Source organism: Erinaceus europaeus, chromosome 19, assembly GCF_950295315.1.
Source record: "Erinaceus europaeus chromosome 19, mEriEur2.1, whole genome shotgun sequence".
In the NCBI taxonomy this organism is placed as follows: Eukaryota; Metazoa; Chordata; class Mammalia; order Eulipotyphla; family Erinaceidae; genus Erinaceus; species Erinaceus europaeus.
In genome coordinates, this window is record NC_080180.1 from 981,311 (window position 1) to 1,007,544 (window position 26,234).

At 54.6% G+C, this 26,234-nt stretch overlaps 1 protein-coding gene across 5 annotated transcripts in view; it reads left to right on the top strand.

Moving 5' to 3' along the window:
- RCOR3 (REST corepressor 3) overlaps positions 1-26,234 on the top strand; it is a 50,607-nt gene that overhangs the window by 19,704 nt on the left and 4,669 nt on the right. For 3 of the 5 annotated variants that reach the window (XM_060178386.1, XM_060178383.1, XM_060178385.1), the window contains 6 exons: positions 8,871-9,032; positions 9,870-9,994; positions 11,614-11,692; positions 14,406-14,627; positions 15,629-15,706; positions 22,127-22,184. In XM_060178386.1, coding sequence (XP_060034369.1) covers positions 8,871-9,032; positions 9,870-9,994; positions 11,614-11,692; positions 14,406-14,627; positions 15,629-15,706; positions 22,127-22,184 — 724 coding nt within the window. The remainder of the gene's footprint in view (positions 1-8,870; positions 9,033-9,869; positions 9,995-11,613; positions 11,693-14,405; positions 14,628-15,628; positions 15,707-22,126; positions 22,185-26,234) is intronic. The other 2 variants (XM_060178382.1, XM_060178384.1) reach the window with 2 other exon arrangements.

Consider the following 26,234-nt stretch of genomic DNA (forward strand, 5'->3'; position numbering starts at 1 on the left):
AGGGTCTAAGTCTCAGTGAGGGAAACCTGCCCCGACAGTCTGATCACCTGCCCAGTGGTCTACAGTCTCAGTGAGGGACACCTGCCCCGACAGTCTGATCACCTGCCCAGAGGGTCTGATCACCTGCCCAGAGAGTCTGCAGTCTCGGTGAGGGACACCTGCCCAGAGAGTCTGATCACCTGCCCAGAGGGTCTGCTGTCTCGGTGAGGGGACACCTGCCTAGAGAGTCTGATCACCTGCCCAGAGGGTCTGCAGTCTCGGTGAGGGACATTCTGCCCCGACAGTCTGATCACCTGCCCAGAGAGTCTGCAGTCTCGGTGAGAGGACACCTGCCCAAAGAGTCTGATCACCTGCCCAGAGAGTCTGCAGTCTCAGTGAGGGACACCTGCCCAGAGGGTCTGATCACCTGCCCAGAGAGTCTGCAGTCTCAGTGAGGGACACCTGCCCAGAGAGTCTGATCACCTGCCCAGAGAATCTGCTGTCTCGGTGAGGGGACACCTGCCTAGAGAGTCTGATCACCTGCCCAGAGGGTCTGCAGTCTCGGTGAGGGACATTCTGCCCCGACAGTCTGATCACCTGCCCAGAGAGTCTGCAGTCTCGGTGAGAGGACACCTGCCCAAAGAGTCTGATCACCTGCCCAGAGAGTCTGCAGTCTCAGTGAGGGACACCTGCCCAGAGGGTCTGATCACCTGCCCAGAGGGTCTGCAGTCTCAGTGAGGGACACCTGCCCAGAGGGTCTGATCACCTGCCCAGAGGGTCTGCAGTCTCAGTGAGGGTCACCTGCCCCGACAGTCTGATCACCTGCCCAGAGGGTCTACAGTCTCAGTGAGGGACACCTGCCCAGAGGGTCTGATCACCTGCCCAGAGGGTCTGCAGTCTCAGTGAGGGTCACCTGCCCCGACAGTCTGATCACCTGCCCAGAGGGTCTGCAGTCTCGGTGAGAGGACACCTGCCCAGAGAGTCTGATCACCTGCCCAGAGAGTCTGCAGTCTCGGTGAGGGGACACCTGCCTAGAGAGTCTGATCACCTGCCCAGAGGGTCTGCAGTCTCAGTGAGGGACACCTGCCTCGACAGTCTGATCACCTGCCCAGAGGGTCTGCAGTCTCAGTGAGGGACACCTGCCCAGAGGGTCTGATCACCTGCCCAGAGGGTCTACAGTCTCAGTGAGGGACACCTGCCCAGAGGGTCTGATCACCTGCCCAGAGGGTCTGCAGTCTCAGTGAGGGTCACCTGCCCAGAGAGTCTGATCACCTGCCCAGAGGGTCTGCAGTCTCAGTGAGGGACACCTGCCCAGAGAGTCTGATCACCTGCCCAGAGAGTCTGCAGTCTCAGTGAGGGGACACCTGCCTAGAGAGTCTGATCACCTGCCCAGAGGGTCTGCAGTCTCAGTGAGGGACACCTGCCCCGACAGTCTGATCACCTGCCCAGAGGGTCTGCAGTCTCGGTGAGAGGACACCTGCCCAGAGAGTCTGATCACCTGCCCAGAGAGTCTGCAGTCTCAGTGAGGGACACCTGCCCAGAGGGTCTTCAGTCTCAGTGAGGGTCACCTGCCCAGAGAGTCTGATCACCTGCCCAGAGGGTCTGCAGTCTCAGTGAGGGACACCTGTCCAGAGGGTCTGCAGTCTCAGAGTCTGATCACCTGCCCAGAGAATCTGATCACCTGCCCAGAGAGTCTGATCACCTGCCCAGAGGGTCTGCAGTCTTGGTGAGGGACACCTGCCCAGAGAGTCTGATCATCTGCCCAGAGAGTCTGATCACCTGCCCAGAGGGTCTGCAGTCTCGGTGAGGGACACCTGCCCAGAGAGCCTGATCGCAAACTCTGGCCCTTCAGCACTGAGGACTTTGCTCTTGTGAACACAGTTCATCCCAAGGGCTTGAATATTTCTTCTTTCCGTCCTTGTGTTCCTTATTCTGCCTTGAGTTCCAAAAAGCAGCTGGGCCGCCTCAGGTAAACTTCGGCACATGCAGTACACTTATGGGGAAAGTCTTTTCAGCATGACTAAATTCTCTTTGGACTTGTCATCCCAGTGATCTACAAATCAGCTTTTTTAGTTTAAAATGTTTTTTGACTTTCAAATTTCCGAGGAAGTTGCTCACAGACCTCCTTTAGCGGAGCAAGCTAGAGGGCTGTGTGGTGTCTCCTGGGGAGAGACAGCAGGCAGGTGCACAGCTGCAGGCCACATGGGCTCTGCCTCCTCCACCCTGGGCTGAGAGGGGAATGACGAGCACAAGGAAATAAAAGGAGATAAGAGAGACGGCAGAACACTGCCCAGCTGTGTCTCTTGGTGGTGCTGGGGATGGAGACACCTCACAGCCCCCGGCATGAAGGTCGCTGCAGAACCCTTTTGTTGTGTCCTCAGCCTGTTTGTTTATTTTTTCCAGAGCCTCAGGTTTGAGAGCCTTTTGCACGACCACTGTACTGTCTTCACCCCCCTCCCTAACCACCACCATCCTTTTGTGGAATTTGAAGCTTCTAATTAATGCAATTAGTTTTTCTATTTTTTTATATTTATTTATTTTCCCTTTTGTTGCCCTTGTTTCATTGTTGTTGTGGTTATTGTTGTTATTGATGTCATCGTTGTTGGATAGGACAGAGAGAAATGGAGAGAGGAGGGGAAGACAGAGAGGGGAAGAGAAAGACAGACACCTGCAGATCCGCTTCACTCTGAAGCGACTCCCCTGCAGGTGGGGAGCTGGGGGCTCGAACCGGGATCCTTACATTTTGTGCCACATGCGCTTAACCTGCTGTGCTACCGCCCAACCTCCTGCATTTAGTTTTAATCCTTGAATTTCCTTGTTTGCTTGAGAAAGGTGATTCTTGGTGGAGGGAGAAAACATATTGGTCATGCAAAAGCCTTTCATCCTTGAGGCACTGAAGTCGGCAGCTTCAGTCTCCCCTTACCTTCCTCCACACCAGAACTGAGTAGTGCACTCCTTAAATAAAGTAAAATGAAAAAGAAAGAAAGAAAGAAGTGTCTTTACATGCTTCTTAAAGAGAAGAAAATAATTCTTTTGTGTGACTGTGTATACCTTTATTTTTATGATATTTATTTATTTGGTAGAGACATCCAGAGGGAATAGGGAGAGAGAAGGTGGCCAGGCGGTGGCACACCTGGTTGAGCGCATATGTTACAGGCACAAGGACCAGGTTTGAGCCCCCAGTCCCCACCTGCAGGGGGACAGCTTCACAGTTGGTGGATCAAGGCTGCAGGTGTCTCTCTTTCTCTTTCCCTCTCTAGCTCCCCCTTCCTTCTCGATTTCTGGCTGTTTCTGTGCAATAAATAAATACAGATAATAAAAAATCCAAAAAAAAAAAAAAAAAAAAGGGAGAGAGAAAGACACCTACAGCCCTGCTTCACCACTCCCAAAGCTGTGGGGTGGGAACTCGAACCCTGGTCCTTGTGCCTGGTAACACGTGCGCTCAACCAGGTGTGCCACCACCACGTGGTGCACATTCATTTTAAAGAATTAACTGAAGTTCAGAAATTTCTCTTTCTCCCTTTCTTCATTTCCCACGTGTTTACGAGCTCATCACACACGAACTCTGCTGAGAAAATTCTGTTGAGAATTGAGAAGGCAGGATGTTCAGGGATTTTAAACTGTATTCAGGAAGATTGAGAACACTCACATGTTGGTGGAGCACACGTGGGCAGAGAGACAGAGGGAGCAAGGGGGGAAGGGGCGAGGGAGCGAGAGATAGGACGAGGGAGAGAGAGGGAGCCCTTACTCACATGCTGTCAGGATCACCTAGGCAGAGAGCCAGTCACGGCCGTGGGACTAGTTCAGATAGCCGCCCAACCTCAGTCACGGCCGTGGGACTAGTTTAGATAGTCGCCCAACCTCAGTCACGGCCATGGGACTAGTTTAGATAGCCGCCCAACCTCAGTCACGGCCGTGGGACTAGTTTAGATAGCCGCCCAACCTCAGTCACGGCCGTGGGACTAGTTTAGATAGCCGCCCAACCTCAGTCACGGCCGTGGGACTAGTTTAGATAACCGCCCACGCCTCAGTCACGGCCGTGGGACTAGTTTAGATAGCCGCCCACGCCTCAGTCACGGCCGTGGGACTAGTTTAGATAGCCGCCCACGCCTCAGTCACGGCCGTGGGACTAGTTTAGATAGCCGCCCAACCTCAGTCACGGCCGTGGGACTAGTTTAGATAGCCGCCCAACCTCAGTCACGGCCGTGGGACTAGTTTAGATAACCGCCCACGCCTCAGTCACGGCCATAGGACTAGTTCAGATAGCCGCCCAACCTCAGTCACGGCCGTGGGACTAGTTTAGATAGCCGCCCACGCCTCAGTCACGGCCATAGGACTAGTTCAGATAGCCGCCCAACCTCAGTCACGGCCGTGGGACTAGTTTAGATAGCCGCCCAACCTCAGTCACGGCCGTGGGACTAGTTTAGATAGCCGCCCAACCTCAGTCACGGCCGTGGGACTAGTTTAGATAACCACCCACGCCTCAGTCACGGCCGTGGGACTAGTTTAGATAGTCGCCCAACCTCAGTCACGGCCGTGGGACTAGTTTAGATAGCCGCCCAACCTCAGTCACGGCCGTGGGACTAGTTTAGATAACCGCCCAACCTCAGTCACGGCCGTGGGACTAGTTTAGATAACCGCCCACGCCTCAGTCACGGCCGTGGGACTAGTTTAGATAGTCGCCCAACCTCAGTCACGGCCGTGGGACTAGTTTAGATAGCCGCCCAACCTCAGTCACGGCCGTGGGACTAGTTTAGATAGCCGCCCACGCCTCAGTCACGGCCGTGGGACTAGTTTAGATAGTCGCCCAACCTCAGTCACGGCCGTGGGACTAGTTTAGATAGCCGCCCACGCCTCAGTCACGGCCGTGGGACTAGTTTAGATAGCCGCCCACGCCTCAGTCACGGCCGTGGGACTAGTTTAGATAGCCGCCCACGCCTCAGTCACGGCCGTGGGACTAGTTTAGATAGCCGCCCAACCTCAGTCACGGCCGTGGGACTAGTTTAGATAGCCGCCCAACCTCAGTCACGGCCGTGGGACTAGTTTAGATAGCCGCCCAACCTCAGTCACGGCCGTGGGACTAGTTTAGATAGCCGCCCAACCTCAGTCACGGCCGTGGGACTAGTTTAGATAGCCGCCCAACCTCAGTCACGGCCGTGGGACTAGTTTAGATAGCCGCCCAACCTCAGTCACGGCCGTGGGACTAGTTTAGATAGCCGCCCAACCTCAGTCACGGCCGTGGGACTAGTTTAGATAACCGCCCACGCCTCAGTCACGGCCGTGGGACTAGTTTAGATAACCGCCCACGCCTCAGTCACGGCCATAGGACTAGTTCAGATAGCCGCCCAACCTCAGTCACGGCCGTGGGACTAGTTTAGATAACCGCCCACGCCCCAGTCACGGCCATAGGACTAGTTCAGATAGCCGCCCAACCTCAGTCACGGCCGTGGGACTAGTTCAGATAGCCGCCCAACCTCAGTCACGGCCGTGGGACTAGTTTAGATAGCCGCCCACGCCTCAGTCACGGCCGTGGGACTAGTTTAGATAGCCGCCCAACCTCAGTCACGGCCGTGGGACTAGTTTAGATAGCCGCCCAACCTCAGTCACGGCCGTGGGACTAGTTTAGATAGCCGCCCAACCTCAGTCACGGCCGTGGGACTAGTTTAGATAGCCGCCCAACCTCAGTCACGGCCGTGGGACTAGTTTAGATAGCCGCCCAACCTCAGTCACGGCCGTGGGACTAGTTTAGATAGCCGCCCAACCTCAGTCACGGCCGTGGGACTAGTTTAGATAGCCGCCCAACCTCAGTCACGGCCGTGGGACTAGTTTAGATAGCCGCCCAACCTCAGTCACGGCCGTGGGACTAGTTTAGATAGCCGCCCACGCCTCAGTCACGGCCGTGGGACTAGTTTAGATAGCCGCCCAACCTCAGTCACGGCCGTGGGACTAGTTTAGATAGTCGCCCAACCTCAGTCACGGCCGTGGGACTAGTTTAGATAGCCGCCCAACCTCAGTCACGGCCGTGGGACTAGTTTAGATAACCGCCCAACCTCAGTCACGGCCGTGGGACTAGTTTAGATAACCGCCCACGCCTCAGTCACGGCCGTGGGACTAGTTTAGATAGTCGCCCAACCTCAGTCACGGCCGTGGGACTAGTTTAGATAGCCGCCCAACCTCAGTCACGGCCGTGGGACTAGTTTAGATAGCCGCCCACGCCTCAGTCACGGCCGTGGGACTAGTTTAGATAGTCGCCCAACCTCAGTCACGGCCGTGGGACTAGTTTAGATAGCCGCCCACGCCTCAGTCACGGCCGTGGGACTAGTTTAGATAGCCGCCCACGCCTCAGTCACGGCCGTGGGACTAGTTTAGATAGCCGCCCAACCTCAGTCACGGCCGTGGGACTAGTTTAGATAGCCGCCCAACCTCAGTCACGGCCGTGGGACTAGTTTAGATAGCCGCCCAACCTCAGTCACGGCCGTGGGACTAGTTTAGATAGCCGCCCAACCTCAGTCACGGCCGTGGGACTAGTTTAGATAGCCGCCCAACCTCAGTCACGGCCGTGGGACTAGTTTAGATAGCCGCCCAACCTCAGTCACGGCCGTGGGACTAGTTTAGATAGCCGCCCAACCTCAGTCACGGCCGTGGGACTAGTTTAGATAGCCGCCCAACCTCAGTCACGGCCGTGGGACTAGTTTAGATAACCGCCCACGCCTCAGTCACGGCCGTGGGACTAGTTTAGATAACCGCCCACGCCTCAGTCACGGCCATAGGACTAGTTCAGATAGCCGCCCAACCTCAGTCACGGCCGTGGGACTAGTTTAGATAACCGCCCACGCCCCAGTCACGGCCATAGGACTAGTTCAGATAGCCGCCCAACCTCAGTCACGGCCGTGGGACTAGTTTAGATAGCCGCCCAACCTCAGTCACGGCCGTGGGACTAGTTTAGATAGCCGCCCACGCCTCAGTCACGGCCGTGGGACTAGTTTAGATAGCCGCCCAACCTCAGTCACGGCCGTGGGACTAGTTTAGATAGCCGCCCAACCTCAGTCACGGCCGTGGGACTAGTTTAGATAGCCGCCCAACCTCAGTCACGGCCGTGGGACTAGTTTAGATAGCCGCCCAACCTCAGTCACGGCCGTGGGACTAGTTTAGATAGCCGCCCAACCTCAGTCACGGCCGTGGGACTAGTTTAGATAGCCGCCCAACCTCAGTCACGGCCGTGGGACTAGTTTAGATAGCCGCCCAACCTCAGTCACGGCCGTGGGACTAGTTTAGATAGTCGCCCAACCTCAGTCACGGCCGTGGGACTAGTTTAGATAGCCGCCCACGCCTCAGTCACGGCCGTGGGACTAGTTTAGATAACCGCCCACGCCTCAGTCACGGCCGTGGGACTAGTTTAGATAGCCGCCCAACCTCAGTCACGGCCGTGGGACTAGTTTAGATAGCCGCCCAACCTCAGTCACGGCCGTGGGACTAGTTTAGATAGCCGCCCAACCTCAGTCACGGCCGTGGGACTAGTTTAGATAGCCGCCCAACCTCAGTCACGGCCGTGGGACTAGTTTAGATAGCCGCCCAACCTCAGTCACGGCCGTGGGACTAGTTTAGATAGCCGCCCAACCTCAGTCACGGCCGTGGGACTAGTTTAGATAGCCGCCCAACCTCAGTCACGGCCGTGGGACTAGTTTAGATAGCCGCCCAACCTCAGTCACGGCCGTGGGACTAGTTTAGATAGCCGCCCAACCTCAGTCACGGCCGTGGGACTAGTTTAGATAGCCGCCCAACCTCAGTCACGGCCGTGGGACTAGTTTAGATAGCCGCCCAACCTCAGTCACGGCCGTGGGACTAGTTTAGATAGCCGCCCACGCCTCAGTCACGGCCGTGGGACTAGTTTAGATAACCGCCCACGCCTCAGTCACGGCCGTGGGACTAGTTTAGATAACCGCCCACGCCTCAGCTGCTCAAGCAAGCCACCCCACACCTGGTGGCACCCCATTTTTGTGCACCAGTCCCCCCTGCACACGTGTGCCCGGACCTGAGTCCCCCCAGGCATCTCCTGTCGTTTGTGACCTTTCCGTCTTGTGAGGCGGAAGAAGAGAAAGAGCAGAGCTCCTCTCTGTTGTTTGTCATGTTCTCCTTGGCTCGGCCTCGTGTCTGTGCCTCACGCCTGTGCTCTGCCGCCAAGCCCGCTCCCCAGCCCTCAGGGTGAACTATCGGGGCCCCCGGGAAATGGGCCAGCGGGGAGGATGGTGGCTGCAGGTTCTGCTCCGATTTGGTGGGGTTATCAACGTGCCTCTGAAGAACGCTTTGCGCACAGAACGCCGTTAGAAGCGCACGCTGTAGAGATCGCTAAAGACACGCTCTTTCTAGGGGCCGGGTGGTGGCACACATGCTGCGGTGTGCAAGGACCTGGGTTCAAGCCCCCAGTCCCCACCTGCAGTGCCACAGGTCTCTCTGTGCCTCTCTCCCTCTCTGTCTTCCTCTTCCTCTCAGCTTCTGTCCAATAAACAAAGACACAGTCTTCCTGGAGGTGCCCGCTGAGCCCGTTAGCGGGGGAGGTTGCGTGTTTCTCAGCCGCGTGCGCTGAGCCTCCTGGCCCTGTGCCGGAAGCTGTCGTGTGATTGGCTGTCTGCCTGCTGGGCATCTTCTGCTCAGCGTCTTTTTCTCTGTACAACAAGTGAGTAGATGTGTCTGAGAGGCTTCATCTGGGCCCGTGCAGCTGCATCCGCAGACACAGTCGGCACTCGTGACGGTGAGAGCCTCCCTGTCCTGAGCCCCTGGCTGAGCCCTCGACGGCGTCTCCCCACAGTTGGGGTCAGGGCTGCAGGCTCTCACCCGACTTGTGTCCAGCTGTCTGAAGGGTGGTCGAACAGAGGGCTGGTTTGTCTCCGAAGGCGCTGGGCATGCTCTTCTGGCACAAGCACAGCATCGAGAAGTCCCTGGCTGACCTCCCCAACTTCACTCCCTTCCCCGACGAGTGGACGGTGGAAGACAAAGTCCTGTTTGAACAGGCCTTCAGCTTTCACGGCAAGAGCTTCCACAGGATTCAGCAGATGGTAAGGCGCCCAGCGTCCCTGTGAGTCTCCCCCGTCACAGGGAGCATTTTCCTCTCTGTTTTCCTGTCTGTCTGCAGTTTAAGAGAATTGTCAGTAGTAGATCCGCTCGCTTTTTACACAGACAGGAGTACATGTGAGCTGGGCTGGTGAACCTGTACTGAGGTTTATTCTGGTGTAAGTGTGCGGTAGTCACTAATATGCGTGTGCCGCTGAAATCACCAGTTTCAGCTTTATTTTAACTGTTTCATTTTTGAACTTTAGAATTTAAAAAAAAAATCATGCTTGTTGCTTAATTTGATAAGAGAAGGGGAAGGGGAGGTGGGGGAGAGACCTGCAGTGCTGCCTCACTCCCCCTGAAGCTCTCGCCTGACACTCAGAATAGTCACTCAGAAACGCGGGTGGCAGCCATCACTGCGATGCTTAGCTTCACCTCGCGGGGCCGCTGTGGAAACATTTCTCGGGTGGGGGTAGACAGCATAGTGGTTATGCAAAGAGACTCTCGTGCGTGATGCTCCGAAGTCCCAGGTTCAGTCCCTGGCACCACCGTAAGCCAGAGCTGATCAGGGCTCTGGGAAAAGAAAAAGGAAGGGAGGGAGGAAGGAACTCCTCATCTATAGCTCTGTTTGCTAGGTCCCAGAGAATATTTTTTAAACATTTACTTATTTGTTTATTGGACAGAGATGGAGAAAAATTGAGAGGGAAGGGGGGAAAAGAGAGGGAGAGAGAGAAGATGAGAAATCAGACAATAATACCAAAGCTAATGTTTGTTCAGTTAGTCAGAGTTAAATTAACTCATTGAATTAAACTTGCTAATAATACATGTTTTTTCCCCCCAAGCTTCCAGATAAGACAATCGCCAGCCTTGTAAAATATTACTACTCCTGGAAAAAAACCCGGTCGAGGACAAGCCTGATGGACCGCCAGGCTCGCAAACTAGCAAACAGACACAACCAGGGGGACAGGTAGGCGTCTCCGCTCACTGCCCAGAGCAGAATGGTCCCGCAGGGGCCGGGCCGGGCAGGCTGAGCCATGAGCATCTCGGGTCTCTGTGGCCAGCGGGCACTGCCAGCTGAGCCCCCCGGAGCTGTCTCTCCTAGAACACGGTGCTTCCTTTCAGTGCTGGGAGGTTGGATGGACACAGTGGACTGAGGAGGTGTGGGAGCACACTCTAGAAGGTTCTCTCTCCACAACTGCCTGTGTGGCGGGAACCCACATTCTAAATATTTTGTTCGTTTATTAGATAGAGACAGTGAGAAATCAAGAGGGAAGGGGGAGCAAGAGAGGGAGAGACAGGCTGGGTGGTGGTGCACCTGGTTAAGCACACATGTTATCATAGGCAAGGACCTGGGTTCAAGCCCCTGGGCCTCACTTGCGAGATGGGGGTGAAGGGGCTTCATGAGCGGCAAAGCAGGACTGCAGGGGTCCCTGTCTCTCTCTCTTTCTCTCAGTCTCCCCTTTCCTTTCTGTCCTGTCAAATAAGTTTAAAAGTCTTTTAAAAGGGGGCCGGGCAGTAGCACAGCGGGTTAAGCACACATGGCACAAAGCACAAGGACCGGCTCAAGGATCCTGGTTCGAGCCCCCGGCTCCCCAACCTGCAGGGGGGGCTCACTTCCCAGGCGGTGAAGCAGGTCTGCAGGTGTCTGTCTTTCTCTCCCCTTCTCTGTCCTTCCCTCCTCTCTCCATTTCTCTCTGTCCTATTCAACAATAATGACATCAATAACAATAATAACTACAACAATAAAACAACAAAAGTTAATAAATAAATAAATAAATATTTTTAAAAAACAACCAGGGTAACAAAAGGGAAAAAATGGCCTCCAGGAGCAGTGGATTCCTGGTGCAGGCACCAAGCCCCGGCAATAACCCTGGAGGCAAAAACATATATATTTTTAAAGATTTCTCTATGTATCCAATAAATAAGTAGATCAAAATTAAGACAAAGAAAAGAAAGCAAAGGAAAGAGAGAGTGAGGGAAGCAGACACATCAGCAGCCCTACTTGCCCTGTGTGTGAGGATCGGACGCTTGAACCCAGGCCCTCGTGCACGGATGTGTACACTCCTCCCGGCCCGACCTCCTTCCTGTCTTTGCCTGCCCACGGGAAATAAACGAAATAAATGTCTTGTCAAATTAATATGTGCACTTTCTGTCTCTAATAATAGCTCTGTTGACATGTCCTCCCTGCCGGGTCTCTAGAGCTAGAAATACTGGCATAAGGGAATGTTTCTAAACGCGGCAACAGGAAACTAACTCCCCTTCCCAAGGGCAGCTCTTGTCCTGCTGGGGGATAATTGGTAAAAGGACTGGCATGGCTGGCACAGACAGCTTGCTGAGAGCAGAGAAGAGGGCTGGAGGGGTCGTGCGGGCGCCCCGGCTGCATGCCTGCCTTGCTGGGTGCGGCCCGGGTTCGAGTCCGCGCCCTCCAGTGGGCGCGGCTCTGGGGCCCGGTGGCTCTCCCCCACCCCCAGCGACGTCTCGACTTGGGCGCGAGGCTGCCCACTTCACGTGCTCTAGTAATGACAGTGCAGAGCGCCGGGTAGAATCCAAAGCAGGTTAAGCTGACTGCCGTTTGTTCTTTCTCAGCGACGACGACGTTGGGGAAACGCAGCCGATGGATGGGAACGATAGCGACTATGACCCCAAAAAGGAAGCCAAGAAAGAGGTACGGTGGCCCTACCCTGGCCGTGGTGGTCCCACCGTGGCTGGGACATGGTGGGCGGCATGGATCCCTGGGGAGACTCACGTGGTCTCAGAGGAAGTGACGGCCGAGCTGACACGGAGGGGTGGGGACCCGCTCTGCCGGCCGGCCGGGGGCCGTCCTCCCACACTGACACAAGGAAAGGACTCGAACCGCCCTCCTGCGGACACCTACCACTGCGTGCAGAATTCAGCCCTCTGGTTCCGCCTCCTGAGCTTCCCGAAAACACTTGGGATGTCCCGCCTCGTGGCGGGCCGGAGCTCAGGGCACGTCTGACAGCAGTTAGGAGCCAGGCGCGCCGGCAGCGGGGAGCCTCAGAGCCGCCTCAGCCGAGGAGCCTGGAGCGCCAGCGGGTGCGGGCCAGGTGGTTGCTGCAAGCAGGCGCCACCGCCTCCCGCCACCGGACCCACGGCTGACGGGGCGCACCTGGGGTAGAGGCGGGGGGCTGGTCCCACTGAGCGAGTTCTCTTCTGAGGGGCTCTGCCGCTGTCCCGGCCCTCACCGGCGTCGTAAGCTCTCACAGTGCAATGTAAGACCTCTTACAGCCACCGAGTGTTCTCCGGTGTCCGAGTCCTTTTGTAGTACTTTATTTTATTGTTGGATAGAGACAGAGAGAAATTGGGAGGGAAGGGAGAGCTAGAAAGCAAGAGAAAAGACAGCTGCAGCCCTGCCTCACCACTTGCGAAGCTTTCCCCCTGCAGGTAGGGACCAGGGGCTCGAACCTGCATCCTTGTGCACTGTGACGTGTGCGCTTAACCAGGCGTGCCACCGCCCAGCCCCTGATTCCTTCATTTCCCCCAGGTCTCTGAGCCACAGAGCCGGTGACCAGCTATGTAAAGTGTCGCCTCCCCAGGCAGCCACCATGCTAACTCGGCCGCTCCCCGGCCCGCCGGACCACATCTGTTCCTAGTCAGAGACGCGCAGTCGGGGAGGCTGGAGCCCTGGCTTCACAACCCTTAACAAGCGCCGTGACTTTGTACAATCGGTCCCCGTCCAGCAGGGCCCTCACACCTGTTTTCAGCCCCGAGGCCTCATTCTCTCCTCGCCAGTGGTCTCCGGGTTCAAAGAGGCCGTGCGTATCAGAGCACTAAGCAAGCACTCAGTACGTCATCGGTGCTGAAGGGACAGTCACGCCTCTGTACCTCAGCAGCCCAGCCGCCCCCTGCCCCCAGACTTGGCAGGTGGCCTTCACGTTCCGTCCCACGGAGAAAAGACCAAACGGGAACTCTCTCAAGCCCCGTCCCCGGCCTCTGCGGCCACCCGCACCTTTTCATTCCAGTCTCTGCGGGAAAGTCACTCCGCAGAAAGACGTTTGTCCTTTGAAGTCAGGCCAAATCACGCTGCGTGGTGTGCGCCCTGGGCTTGGTGCCATCCTCTGTGCCCCCCTCCTCGCCTCCACTGCTCCAGCCCCAAAGACATCACAGAGCTAGCATTAGAGACAGTCGCCTGGTGTCTGCGACTGTCCTCTCCCGTAGGGACTCTGACTGTCATCCTGTGTTCTCATCAGCCCGTCTCCCCGAAGCCCCGCGCCACTCCCCTCCTCACCCTCAGAGTCATTTTCTTTCCAGATCTGTCCAGCCTGCTAAGTGACATGCCCACTGTACGCCTCCTCCCGTCTGTAAAGGTTTTCATTTCTTTCTGTTCCGTGTGGCCCTTTTGCGTATCTTAGGGGTATATATTCGATAGGACAGAGAATCGTGCATATTGGAGAAGCTTCTCCCTGCAGGCAGGGCGGGGAGTGGGGCCTCTGCTTTTGCTGCCCGCCAGCTCAGAGCTGAGTCTAGAGTGACTGTGTCTCCAACGCTACCCCACTGTCTCATGAAGGGGAGGGCGGGTCTCCCCGAGGAGCAGACGTGCGGGTGTTCTCCGAGGCGGGCTTGCAGTGAGGCAGATGAAGAATGAGACTGTGGACAGGGGGTAGAGCATAACGGTCATGCAGCGAGATCCTCCTGCCTGAGGCCCCCAAGTCCCAGGTTCAATGCTCCGCACCACCATCAGCCAGAGCTCTCATCAAGTTTTCCCTGTACAGGTGGAGAGCACAGGCTTGAACCCTGGTCTTGTGTCACACTTTGAGAATACTGCAGAGTAAGGAAATCCTGCATGAGAGTTCCCAGGCCCCCTTATAGAGCTTCCCCGGCCTCACCCGCTGCTCAGACTCCATGAAGGCCCAGGTGGCCTGAGGAGCTGCCGGCATCCAGCTGACTGTCCTTTCTGGCCCTGGGGGCTTGCTGCTCACAAGAGGAAGAAGCGGCCACCCCCCTGCCAGCTGGCTGTCTGCACCTTGTTGTATTCCTGGCTCGCCCTTTTTGTTTCATATTCTTAAAAATCTTTGCAACGGTGGGGCCAGGCGGTGGCCTCCTGGTTAGGCGTACACTACAACGCACAGGGGCCCAGGTTCAAGCCCCCGCTCCCCACCTGCAGGGGGGAAGAAGCTTCATGAGCGGTGAAGCAGGGCTGCAGGGGTCTCTCTGTGTCTCTCCCTTTCTGTCTTCCCCCCCTCAACTTCTGTCTCTGTCCAATAATAAATTTTTTAAAAGGCACCTGCACTTAAGCAGTTAGAGCACTTTCCCAGGTGCCTTAGGTGTGCTGTGTGTGGCCGCCCAGGACTGTTTTCAGCGTTTGAGGCAGAGAAGGCTAAGAGCTTCCTGAAGGGCTTTCTGCTTCACCTTCCTCCCACCAGGGCGGCGCCGAGCAGCCCGTGCCGAGCGGCAAGCTGGGGCTGGGGAGAAGGGAGTACCAGAGCCTGCAGCACCGCCACCACTCCCAGCGCGCCAAGTGCCGGCCGCCCAAGGGCATGTACCTGACGCAGGAGGACGTGCTCGCCGTCTCCTGCAGCCCCAGCGCGGCCAGCACCATCCTGCGGCAGCTGGACATGCAGCTGGTCTCTCTCAAGCGCCAGGTACGGGGCTCGGCCTTTGCGCATTGTCTCAGACACCCGCTGATGTAGGGGGTTTGTTGTGTTGATATTTTTGTTTACTGTGGTGTAGAGACAGTGAATCTGAGAGGGGAAGGGAAGAAACAGGGAAAGAGACAGGGAGGCACCTGCAGCCCTGCTTCACTCATGAAGCTTTCCCCCTGCAAGTGGGGACTGGGGACTCAAACCTGGGTCCTTGTGCACTGTAATGTGAGCACTTAGCCAGGTGCGCCACCGCCTGGCCCCTTGTCTTGTTTTGTTTTACCAGAGCACCACCCATCTGCCTGGTAATGGTGCCCGGGACTGAACGTCAGGCCTCCGAGACTCGGTCATGGAAGGCTTTGGAAAAACCACCAGGCTATCTTTCTGGGTTCCGCACACCTCTTTCTTGGCCTTTCACCTTGCTCCCCAGTCAGTGTCTGTCTCTGAGTGGACATTCCAGCACTGCCGCCTGCGAGCTCTGTGACCTGGGGAACTGACACCCTCCGTCAGAGCTTCCATTTCTGACCGAAGCTGCAGACAGGACTCTCGCTTCTGCAGCTCACGGGCGGCCATTTGTGGCGGGGCCTGCAGGTTGCCGGGCAGAGCCGCTGTGGCGTGTCACCAAAGCCAGGTTGTATGTGGGTGAAGAGTCAGGACCTAGGCGCCGAGTGGTGGCACACCTGGTTGAGAGCGCATGTTACAGTACATCAAGGACCTGGGTTCAAGCCTCCTCATTATTATTCTTACTGGAGACGTTGTTACTTGCTCAAAACATTATAGTAATGAGAAGGTTTGATGGAATGAAATTGCCTTAGACTCTGAGAGGTTTATTAAAAGATACGCAGCCACTGTGACTTCAGACTACCCCTTTAGTGTGGGAAGTGGCTGTCCTCCTGAGTTAAATAGAGGAGGGTTTTGCTGTCCACCTCTTGTTGATCGAGTACTCACTCAAAATTCCACCTACGTACACGGCCTGATGCACATTCTGGGTTGTTCTCTTGAAGGTTCAGAATGCTAAGCAAGTAAACAGCGCACTGAAGCAGAAAATGGAAGGTGGGATCGGAGAGTTCAAACCGCCTGAGGTATGTCATTGAAGAGTCTGCGCGGCTCCGTGTGTGAGGACCCACGCTCTCTGGGCTGGCGGTGCTGTGCTGTCTGGGGTCACAACTGGCAGGCTTTGTCGTGGGCGATCTGTCTGCCCGCGTTTTGCCGTATAGACCATTCGTCTTTGACTTCAGTTCAGTGGCTGAGCTCAGCCACGCCATTTCCTGCCCTGTGAAAGTCATACCCTGCAAGACAATTAGGGGCAGTGTTCAGTGCCGACTAGCAGACCCGGTGAGTGTGAAGCAGGAAGGTCACAGGTGAGCGGGACTGTGCTGAGCTCACGGTTCAGAGCCCTTTCCTGCTCGCAGAGCAAAAGACGGTGACAAGAAGAGGGACAGATGATCACAAAGACTTGGTCTAAGAAACTTGCTCTGCGGTTGGGTTGCAGTTCTCTGCTGGAATTCCTGGAACTATGAAATCTAAAATTAAGGTCCAGATCGATCATTTCTAATCAAACTTCTGTGTATTTTAGCCAGACCTCAGCATATTTGTAATGTGCCGTAGTTGCAGGAACACTCAGCACATGTAGAAGGGTCAGTCAGGTCTTGTTACAGAAGCTTCTACCAGAAAGTCTTTCTCTCTCTCTCTCTCTCTCTCTTTCTTTCTCGCTCTCTCAGACTCTTGTGTTCTGCATTTACCCGTATGTGTCTAAAGTATTCAAATAATCAAACTTGGGTTTTTTTAATATTTATTTATTTATTCCCTTTTGTTGCCCTTGTTTTTTATTGTTGTTGTTATTGGTGTTGTTGTTGTTGGATAGGACAGAGAGAAATGGAGAGAGGAGGGGAAGACAGAGAGGGGGAGAGAAAGACAGACACCTGCAGACCTGCTTCACCGCCTGTGAAGCGACTCCCCTGCAGGTGGGGAGCTGGGGGCTTGAACCTGGGATCCTTAAGCCGGTCCCTGCGCTTTGCGCCACCTGCGCTTAACCCGCTGCGCTACAGCCCGACTCCCATCAAATTTGGCTCTAACAGTTAGTTCCCCCTCAAAATACACACACACACCAAGTCCCAGGCTAACTATCAGTGAAAATACGTGTAGGGACAAGACCAGTGAGTGCTTCAGCGCTAATACACCTGCCTGGCAGACTAAGTCACTCGGACAGCGCCCTGTTCTGCAGTTTGGGTTCAAGCCCAACTCCCACCGCTCTGGGGGAAGCCTTGGTGCTGTGATCTCTGTTGGCCTCGTTGCCTTCTCTGTCTTTGTCTCTGCCTGAGAAGAGAGGAGGAGAGGATGGGAGGGGAGCGGAGGGGAGAGGAGAGGGGAGGGGAAGGAGAAGGGAGGAGGGAGGGGAGGGGAGGAGGAGGAAAACAAACAAATGCATCAGTGCCGGTTTCCACATCAGACTCTTTCAGAAGGAGGAGTCATTGTGGAGAACTGGGGCTTGGTCTGTTTGTTTTGAATACTGTTTCGAGGTGGAGTAATAAAAAAAAACAAACAGTAGGAACTAATAGCATGCCAAACAGATAGACTGATATTCTAGTGACTAGTAACACTCATCTACTTAAGACATAGAATACCACTAAAGGAAAAAAAAATCACTAGCGCAATGTGTACTGTTCTTTATCGAAATTAGTTCAGTTTCATATTTTGTGTGAAAGCAAGAAGCATGGATACATAAAGCTTCACCATCTAAAGACAAAATAGACTGAAGGCAATACGGGACTGTCATAAAGAACGTTAGGCCCATCGATCTGAAACAAGTTGTAGAAATCCCTGGGGAAATGTATCTTAACAAAAGTGTGTCAAGAAGGGAGACACCCAAATGATAGATAATTAGTAAGTAAAATAATTGTTAGCATCTTCCTCATAGGAAAACACTAGACCTAGACGGCCTTACAGGAAAAATCAAGGAAGTGATGCTTGTGTCCTCAGATCCTCGGACAAGAGCAGTGTGGCCCGCACAGCTCCCGCCACTTCCCGACCCTCTGCCTTCCCGAGCAGGTTCCGATAAGCGAACATGCCACCCGCGAGATGAAGCTTTGGACTCTCAGACGTGAGGTTCAGGCTTTGTCCTGGCAGCCCTGTGCCAGAGGAATGCTCTGGGCTTCTCTGCTCTCCCTCTCACTAATTAACCTTTTTTTTCTTAATAAATACACAAATAAGCAAACACTGGTGTTGTTCACAAAGAAAGTAAGCCTCTGAGAAGCCAGTTGAGCTGGCTGAGGTCACTCACTCCGTAGCCGTTGAGCTGCGGCCATGCCACATGCTCACCGCCAGTCGCAGTTCTAGACTAGCGGATGTCAGGCTGCGGCCGTGCCACACGCTCACCGCCAGTCGCAGTTCTAGACTAGCAGATGTCAGGCTGCGGCCGCTGCTGATGCTTCCTGGAAATTGCCATTTGGTCAAAACATGACGTGTTAGGTTCTCACATTTAAATGCAGTTACGGGGGAGATATTAGCGAGCATTGTGTCTCCACCTTTGGTCTGCTATGTCAATAACGACCAAAATGAAGCGGCCCTGCTGCCTGTCCTCATATTGGAGCTGCTCCGTGGCCTCACGTGTCACCTGATCACAAAGATGATCAGGACTTGCCGGGATCTTGGGAACCATTTTTTTCTTTTTTTCTTTTTTTTTTTTTTTTGGATTTAGCAATCTATTGTGATTTTGTAACTGATGTTTTTAAAAACATCAGTCCAGTAAACCATATAGCAAAATGTTCTTTAAACCAGTTTTAGTAGGTAGAGCACCTGAAATTCCAAATAGGGTGTCGTTTCTTCTGCTCTGTATTTGGTAATCCCTAACTTGCAGACTTTCCCTGACGGGCGCAGTCACCAGGGTGCCAGCCTTGCTCCCTTGGTTGTGTCTGTTGTCACGTGAGGGAAATGTGGCGGAGCGCTGTCACTCCCTTAGCTTGGAGGGCCAGCAGAGCTTTGTACCTACAGAAAGGCCGAGGGGGTGGTGTGAGCAGCAGTTTGGTGCTGAGCGGTACATTCAGAACAAGTCCGGGGCGCAGTGCCTTGAAACCCCCTGGGCGGGTGTTGTCCAGGCGCTGTTCATGCGGCACTGTGCCGAGGGCTGCTGGGAGCTCACCGGAAGTGGGCAGCACTGCGGTCTGGAAGCGTGTCATCTGTGTAGGGAGACGGGAGTTGGGCGTGAAGGCACGAGCTGCAGCGGACTCCTGGGCTGGCGACGGTGGGCCAGGACAGAGCCTCTGAAAGCTGGCCAGAAAGCTTTGCCTTCCAGGTTAGGCCAAGTGGAAAAACCTTGTGGCTTCTTCAACACGGGCAGGATGTGATGAGCGGTTTCATTTTAGGGAATTTCTCTTGGCAGTGTTGTGCAGGGTAACCAGCAGGGCTGGGGAGGCAGCAGGCCGGACAGGCAATGACTGTGAGCCGGAACTGAGCAGGGCTCTAAAGTACCGCGGGGGGTGGGGGGGTGATAGTCGGCGGCGCAGGGGTGCTGGGGGAGAGTGGGTGTTAGCCGGGGCCGTGGATAGCGAGCGGGGACTGCAGGAAACCCCGCCAAGTAGGAGCATGTGTCTCGTTGGGAGGAGGTGAGCGAGCTGGGGTGGCGGCCTGCCCTGCAACTCCGGCTGTGTCTGGTTGAAGGCAGGTGGGGCAGGCAAGAGCTTCCAGAGACACCTGGAAGGAAGAAAGGTGGCATGTGGAGCTGGAAGAGCCTCGTGGACGCTGGGGGCCGCCTTGCACTGCAGGCATGGGTGGAGTATTCAGCACCGGGGAGAAGTTTGACCTGCCGGCCCTTTTTATCACCAGCTGGCTAAGGCTGGAGAGACGGGAGAGAGGCCAGGTTCGCTGAGATGACTCTCGGGCCGTCATGGTACATGAACAGAGCGATCACATGTCGCCTTGGTGTGTATTCATTTTCAGACAGTGGTGCTGTATCAGTGGACTAGGATTCAGCGAGCTAGAGTTCTTTCTGTGGTTCTGCCCAGACAAGTACGGCTACCACAGCATTTTATTTATTTATAGAGGCAGAGAGATCAAGAGAGAAAGGGGAGTAGAGGGAGAGATGCAGAGACACCTGCAGCCCTGCTTCACTGCTCACCAAGCTTTGCCCATCAGGTGAGGACTGGGGGCTTGAACCCAGGTCTATGCACTCAGCTGGGTGTGTCGCCACATGGCCCCCACAGCATTTTTATTCCTGATTCAATACCGATGTACAAATTGATAACAGGGATGCAATCCCACACTGTCCCCACCACCAGAGCCATATCCCCATCCCTCCACTGGAAACTGCAGGTTCTCCCAAGGCCACAGGCAGGGCTTGACTGTTGCTTCTGTAACTGTGTATACTTAGATAGATTTGCCCTTTTTTAAAAAGCACTATTCAAATCTCCCTGACGGTTCCCAGTGTGACCCATTCCTCATGCCAGCCTCCTCTCTGTCACCCTCTTGCAGACCCAGCACAAACCAGGATAAAATTGGCAATCTGACCAGAGGCCAAACTCCAGAAAGCCCAGGAGGGCACCAGGGAAAGGCACCAGCCACTTGCAGAACTGTCAGCAGCCATGGGGCCCGCAGTGGCGCACCTGGTTAAGTTCACACACTACAGTGTACTAGGACCCGGGTTCAAGCCCCTGGTCCCACCTGTAGGGGGAAAGCTTCCTGAGTGATGAAGCGGAGCTACAGGTGTCTCTCTGTCTGTGTCTCCCCTCTCAATTTCTCTGTCTCTGTCTAAAAATAAATAAAAAATAAGATAGCCGGTTAAGCGCACATGGCACAAAGAGCAAGGACCAGCCTAAGATCCCAATTCGAGCCCCCAGCTCCCCACCTGCAGGGGAGTCGCTTCACAGGCTTCACGGTGAAGCAGGTCTGCAGGTGTCTGTCTTTCTCTCCCCCTCCATTTCTCTCTGTCCTATCCAACAACAACAGCTGTAACAACAATAACAATAACAACCACAACAAGGGCAACCAAATGGGGAAAATGGCCTCCAGGAGCAGTGGATTCGTAGTGCGGGCACCGAGCCCCAGGGATAACCCTGGAGGCAATAAATAAAAGTGACTTGAATTTAATTTAAAAAAAAAAAAAAAAAAGAAGAAGAAGAACAGAAGGACAGTGACGCACAGGCCCATCAAAAGAAGCAGGACTTGAGTCATAGAGAGAGTGGAGGAGATCGCTGACGTCTTCCCAGCAGCCGGCCCAGCTTCGGGAGGGTGTGGGAGCAGTGAGACAGACCTGCAGGGCAGAGGGAGAGGAGAGCCGGCTCTGCACTCCTGACCCCTGGGCCTTTCACACTCACTCTGGGTGTTTGGGCCTGTTTCAAGCAGATCTCAGCAGCCTGGGCTTCCTCTCCTCTCACGCCCAGAGGGCATCTGCCCGTCTCCTTCTGTTCTTCTGTTCTTGTCACACCCCTGTGTGCTCCGACTCTCTCTCCCTCTCTCCTCTCTCCTCTCCTCCTCTGCACTTTGGTCCTCCCTGCCCTGTGTGTCCTGCTGTCCTGTGCCGCCTCCCCACTTCTCCTGGCTGCCCCTGGTGTCCTGGGGGTGGAAGGACCCGGCCCCTCCCTCTTGCCAGCTTCCTGGCAGCCTTGCACCCTACCCCCTCCCCGCCTTTTTTCTTCCCCATCTCGTCATCAGGACCTGAGTTCTTGCAGAAGCAGCTTTTCCTCTCCTTTTACGTCTCCCTTTCTCATTCTCAATACCCGATGAGGAAGCTGGTGTCACAGAGCCCTTCCATGCCCTGTCGTGTGAGCTGGGCCCGGGCCTGCTCTCTCGGGCCCAGCTCACACCACAGCCGCCCGCCCGGCACACCCCCCCCCCCCACAGCTGTGTGTCCATCTCTGTCCTCGACTTGCTGCTCAATGACTTACGCTGACGACATGTGACCTGGTGTCCAGTGTCCTGGGAGAAGCCCTAAGCCTGGGCTTGGCTTCCGCAGAGATAATGGAGATGGGGAAGCGTGTGGCAGGACTTGGGGGAGGGAGACCGTTCTTATGGGGGGGGGGGACTTCTTTCTTTCTTTCTTTTTTTTTTTTTTTTGCTTCAGAATAAAATATTTGGGGACTTGGGCCCAGTCTACCCCGTTCTGGTGTTAAATCACACAACCCTGGTTTGGCAGGACAAAGCTCTGGTCACGAATACAAAGAGGAGACAGGTCCTCTCTAGAGAAAGCCTAGTCCCCGAGAGGGAGGAGTGAGCACCGCGCCTGCACTGCAGATGGGAACATCGTCCTTGGAGAATGGTGCCCGATAGGCTTCCTCAGGTTTAAGCTCTGATTCAGAATTTAAATGTGAATGTTGCTCATTTTCCTTTTATGATCTTTGCTTTTCGGTTAAAGGTAACTCAGAACGTATGGTAAAAGTGGAATCTTCCTAAGTCGGAGTTTTAGTAATCTCATGTCTGTGATTTGAGTGAAAAGTTAAAAAAAAAGATAAGCACTTTGGAAAATGTCTGTCTTCATGTCCTCATGAGGAAACTTCTCTTTAATTTTGTAGTCAAATCAGAAAATTAATGCCCGTTGGACCACAGAGGAGCAGCTCCTAGCAGTGCAAGGTACACCGAGATGCACAGTCCTGTCGCTACTTCTTTGACTTGTCTCAGGAGGTGGCCGTGTAGTTCTCCCCTGCCCAGTCACCGGTGAAGGGGCCTGCTTGTCCAGAGCCCAGGAGCGCTGCCCTGCCGTGTCCTGTGAGTGGACACTGAGCCCGTGTGCCCTTGGGGTCCTGAATAGCACGTGCTGCGTCTCACCGAGTGGCAGTGACCGTGGCACTTGTGCCTGACTTGCTCTCACAGCTGGGGTCAGTCTTACTCTGTCAGACTCGCTGGTAAAAGTCTTTGCTGTCTGACTCCTCTGGCAGTGTCTCTCTGCTTGGTAAGTATCAGGCGCCGGCAGTCTCAGAGGATGCTGGCTGAACTCAGCGTTCCTTCCTTCCCATCAAAGGGGCGTCACCAAACACGTAGAGACCTGACATAAAACTGTACTCGTGTCATCAAAGAGAGGCCCGGCAGACAGAGCCAAGCAGTGCCACAGCGCGAGTTAGCAGAAGGCTGCTTGGGTCCTGGGGAGAGCGCCGTCTGTGCTGGTGCCCCCGGGCTAATGAGCCCGTAGACTTGACATTCCTCTCGTGGGAATCACGCGGCACAACGTGTTGGTGTGGGAGGTGCTGTTCCCTTCAAGGGAAGACGTCGGGCTCCTGCCCGGCTGAGTCCTCTCTCTGTTTGAGTGCTAGCTGGCCTTTCATCTTGGTGACCTGTGGTGCCAGCGGCGGAGCCCCGTGGACAGATGGCCTTGTTAGAAGACGCCAGATCCCTGAGCAGAGAGGGTTCCAAAGTGACAGTAACGGTGGGGGCTAGAGTGAGGTGGGTGGGCGCCGCGGGGAGACGCCTCCCTGTCTGGCGGGGGGTGGGGGGTCGTGGCGGGAGAGCGGTCTGGACCTGTGGGCATGGCGTGGGTGGTGCCCAGCACCCATGTGGTTGTGCAGCAAAGTTCTGAGCCAGCCCCGACCAACTCAGGCTCTTCGTAATGCTCGGTCAAAGCTGTTTGTCAACTAGAAGCTGCATTTCCAGTGGCCGCTTCACACTTCACACTTGGAACAGTGAACTTCCAGCTCTGGCACAGTTATGAGAGCAGGCAGAGCCTGGTGTCCTTCCCTCCCGGTGTGGGTCCCGAGCCCTGGTTCCTGGTGCTCAGCTGCTGGAAGGTCAGGACGCTGGTGGGCGCTGGTGGAGGAGATGAGCCCTGTGAGGGTCGAGGTTGTGATTTCCACAAGACTGAAGCGGTGGAACCCACCGCCTCTTCACAGCGGCTGTCACACTAAACCGCACGCAAGGGGAGTGGCCGTGGCAGGTCGGCATCTGAGCGCTTGCGGGTGAGGGGTGGAGTCTGCCAGGGACAGCCGGGCACTGCCTCTCCCCGCAGGCACAGTGGCCAGGCCACGCGGCTCTGCACCGTGGAAGGGGACCTTGGACCACACGAGGGTCACGTAGCAGTGACGACGTGATGTTCCGAGGGCTCCAGGGAGACTTTCTTCCTAGTTAGGGTCTATGTGCTTCAACTCTAGGATTTCTGTCTCCAGCTCAGTCTTCTCTTCTGGGGCGAGACTTGTCTCCTGAAGTTTTCTTCTCCTTGTTGTGATCAGACAATACAAGGCTATTCGCACTCGGAACAGTTGTCTTGGGGACGATCAGAACTGCCCTTTTGCCTTGTGTGTCCACACGTGTGTGATGTCAGCGTGTCTCCTACGCCGCGTGACCTCACCGTGACGCCACCTGTGCTCGAGTCCCCGTGAGCTGAGGGCTTGTCACTGTAGCTTTTTTTGTGACCAGAAAGCTCGTGGTGGGGTTTTCTTCTTTTTAACCTTCCTTTCCAATAACCTTTGTGCCATCTCCCTCCCAGGCCCGTCTCCGTGACTCGGGTGGCCCTGAGTCACTGGCTGGTCCGTCTCCTTTACAGTCAGGGACTGTTGGCGTGAATTCTGCCGCACACTTGCTAAGAGCTTTCCTCTGCTCTGCTCTGCTCTGCTCTGCTCAGAATTGCCCACCAGCAGCCTGGAGACAGAAATACTCAGCTGCCGAGATCTAGGACTCTGGTGACAGTAAGCTTCCATGTTGTGACTTTTAAGACTAAAGCACTTCCCAAGGCTTGAGAGAGACATTTCCCAACTGGCCGTGTTGCTGTTGGCCAAACACTAGCCCCGCTTGTTTCTTCTTGTTCCTCCTCTGGACGGGGGACAGCCAGGCTCTGATCAGGTAGGAATGTCTGTCTACACTTGTGCAGCCTGTCACCTCACTGGCTTTAGTTTGATGTATGTGCTAATTTCAGTGAACTTGTTATAAGAGGCCCTAGTTGGACTATTATAAATGCCACTGATATAACGCCCTTAAAACAGCTGCCAAGAATGCTACGTTCCTGTTTGTCATGTCTTCCAGCCCTAAGTGTCTGGGATCGCTACTATAACAGAGTAGTTAACGGTGAGAACAATGACATGCTTTACAGACTTTCACTAATGGAGAAATATCATCCCTGTTTGTAGCTTACAGCACACACACACACACACATACACACACACACACACACGTCCTAAACTGTAGCACTCCTACATTGCATTAAATTAGTCTTGATGTGCATATGATAAATATTCTTTACCTAGCAAGAATTTAAAAAGAAATTAGATTGTATTTCTTCATGTAAAACAGGGAACACTTGTTAGCTGGTTTCAAAAAGCAGCAACGCTATTCAGGGATATTTCAGAGCACAGCACAGCTGCTCTAGTGGGGGGGGGGGGGGGACAGTGGCTCTGCGGTTCCTGTTGCCTCCCTGCCAAATTCACTCCACAGTCGTCTGCACTGGAAGGTGCTTCTCTGCACACAGGGCTGCTCTGGGCAGTGACAGCAAAGGTCTTCAGAGTCATCAGATGTCAGCTTCAGCTGCTAGTTTCACACACACACACTCACACACTCAGAGAGAGAGCGCCAGAGCGCCTTCTCACACAAAGCAGGAAAATAAACGGGCTCCAGTGGGTTCTGACTGTGGCTGAATGTCACCTCTCTGTTGTCCATCTCTCTAGGGGACATGGACTCTAGGTTCATCTTTTTCCCAGTTTTACTTCTTACCTGGAAGAATAAGGAAAGTAGCATACTTCCGAAAGTAGAAGAAATTTGGCAGCGGGGCCAGGAGTGGCGCACCTGGTTACAGTTACCGCATGTCACAGCGCGCAAGGACCCAGGTTCAAGCCCCTGGTCTCCACCTGCAGGGGGGAAGCTTTTCAAGTGGTAAAACAGGTCTGCAGGTGTCTCTCTGTCTCTCTCCTTCTCTACCACCTCTTCCCTCTTGATTTCTGATTGTCTCTACCCAACAATTAAAGATAATAATAATAATAAAAATTATAGTGGGGCCAGGCAGTAGTGCAGCGGGTTAAGCACACAAAGCGTCAGGATCCCGGTTCGAGCCCCCGGCTCCCCACCTACAGGGGAGTCGCTTCCCAGGCGGTGAAGCAGGTCTGCAGGTGTCTGTCTTTCTCTCCCCCTCTCTGTCTTGTCCTCCTCTCTGTTTCTCCCTGTCCTATCCAACAACAAGAACTGTAGCAGCAACAACAACAATGGGGGACAAAAAGATGGCAGCAGGAGCGGTGGGTTCATAGTGCAGGCCCCGAGCCCCAATAGTGACCCTGGAGGTGCAAAAAAAATTATATATATTTTTTACAAAAAGAGATTTGGTAGCTGTTTAAGCTTTAAGACCTTGTACACAGTCAAAGGAGAGAAGACCCTTTCCCCCAGAGGTGTGTCCTCCATCGCTGTGGGACCCGAGGGCAGGGCCCTGAGCCAGATGCAGGGCAGCCCTCCAAGGAGGCCTGAGAGGAGAGGCCTTGTGGCTGTGAGTCCCACTCCCCTGTTTCATGCTCTCCAAGCAATAGAGAGGATGCAAAGGGAATGCATGTTCCCAGGTGGATTTACAGTTTTCAGTTAATCTCCCTTGGTAGGAAAGAGCAGCCCCTGCACTCTGGGCATCACTATTTTGCTATTATTTCAGAACTCGCTTTCTGAAAAGTTTAATTTCCCAGTCTTACTAAACAATATACTCAACACTTTAAGAATGTTTGTTCT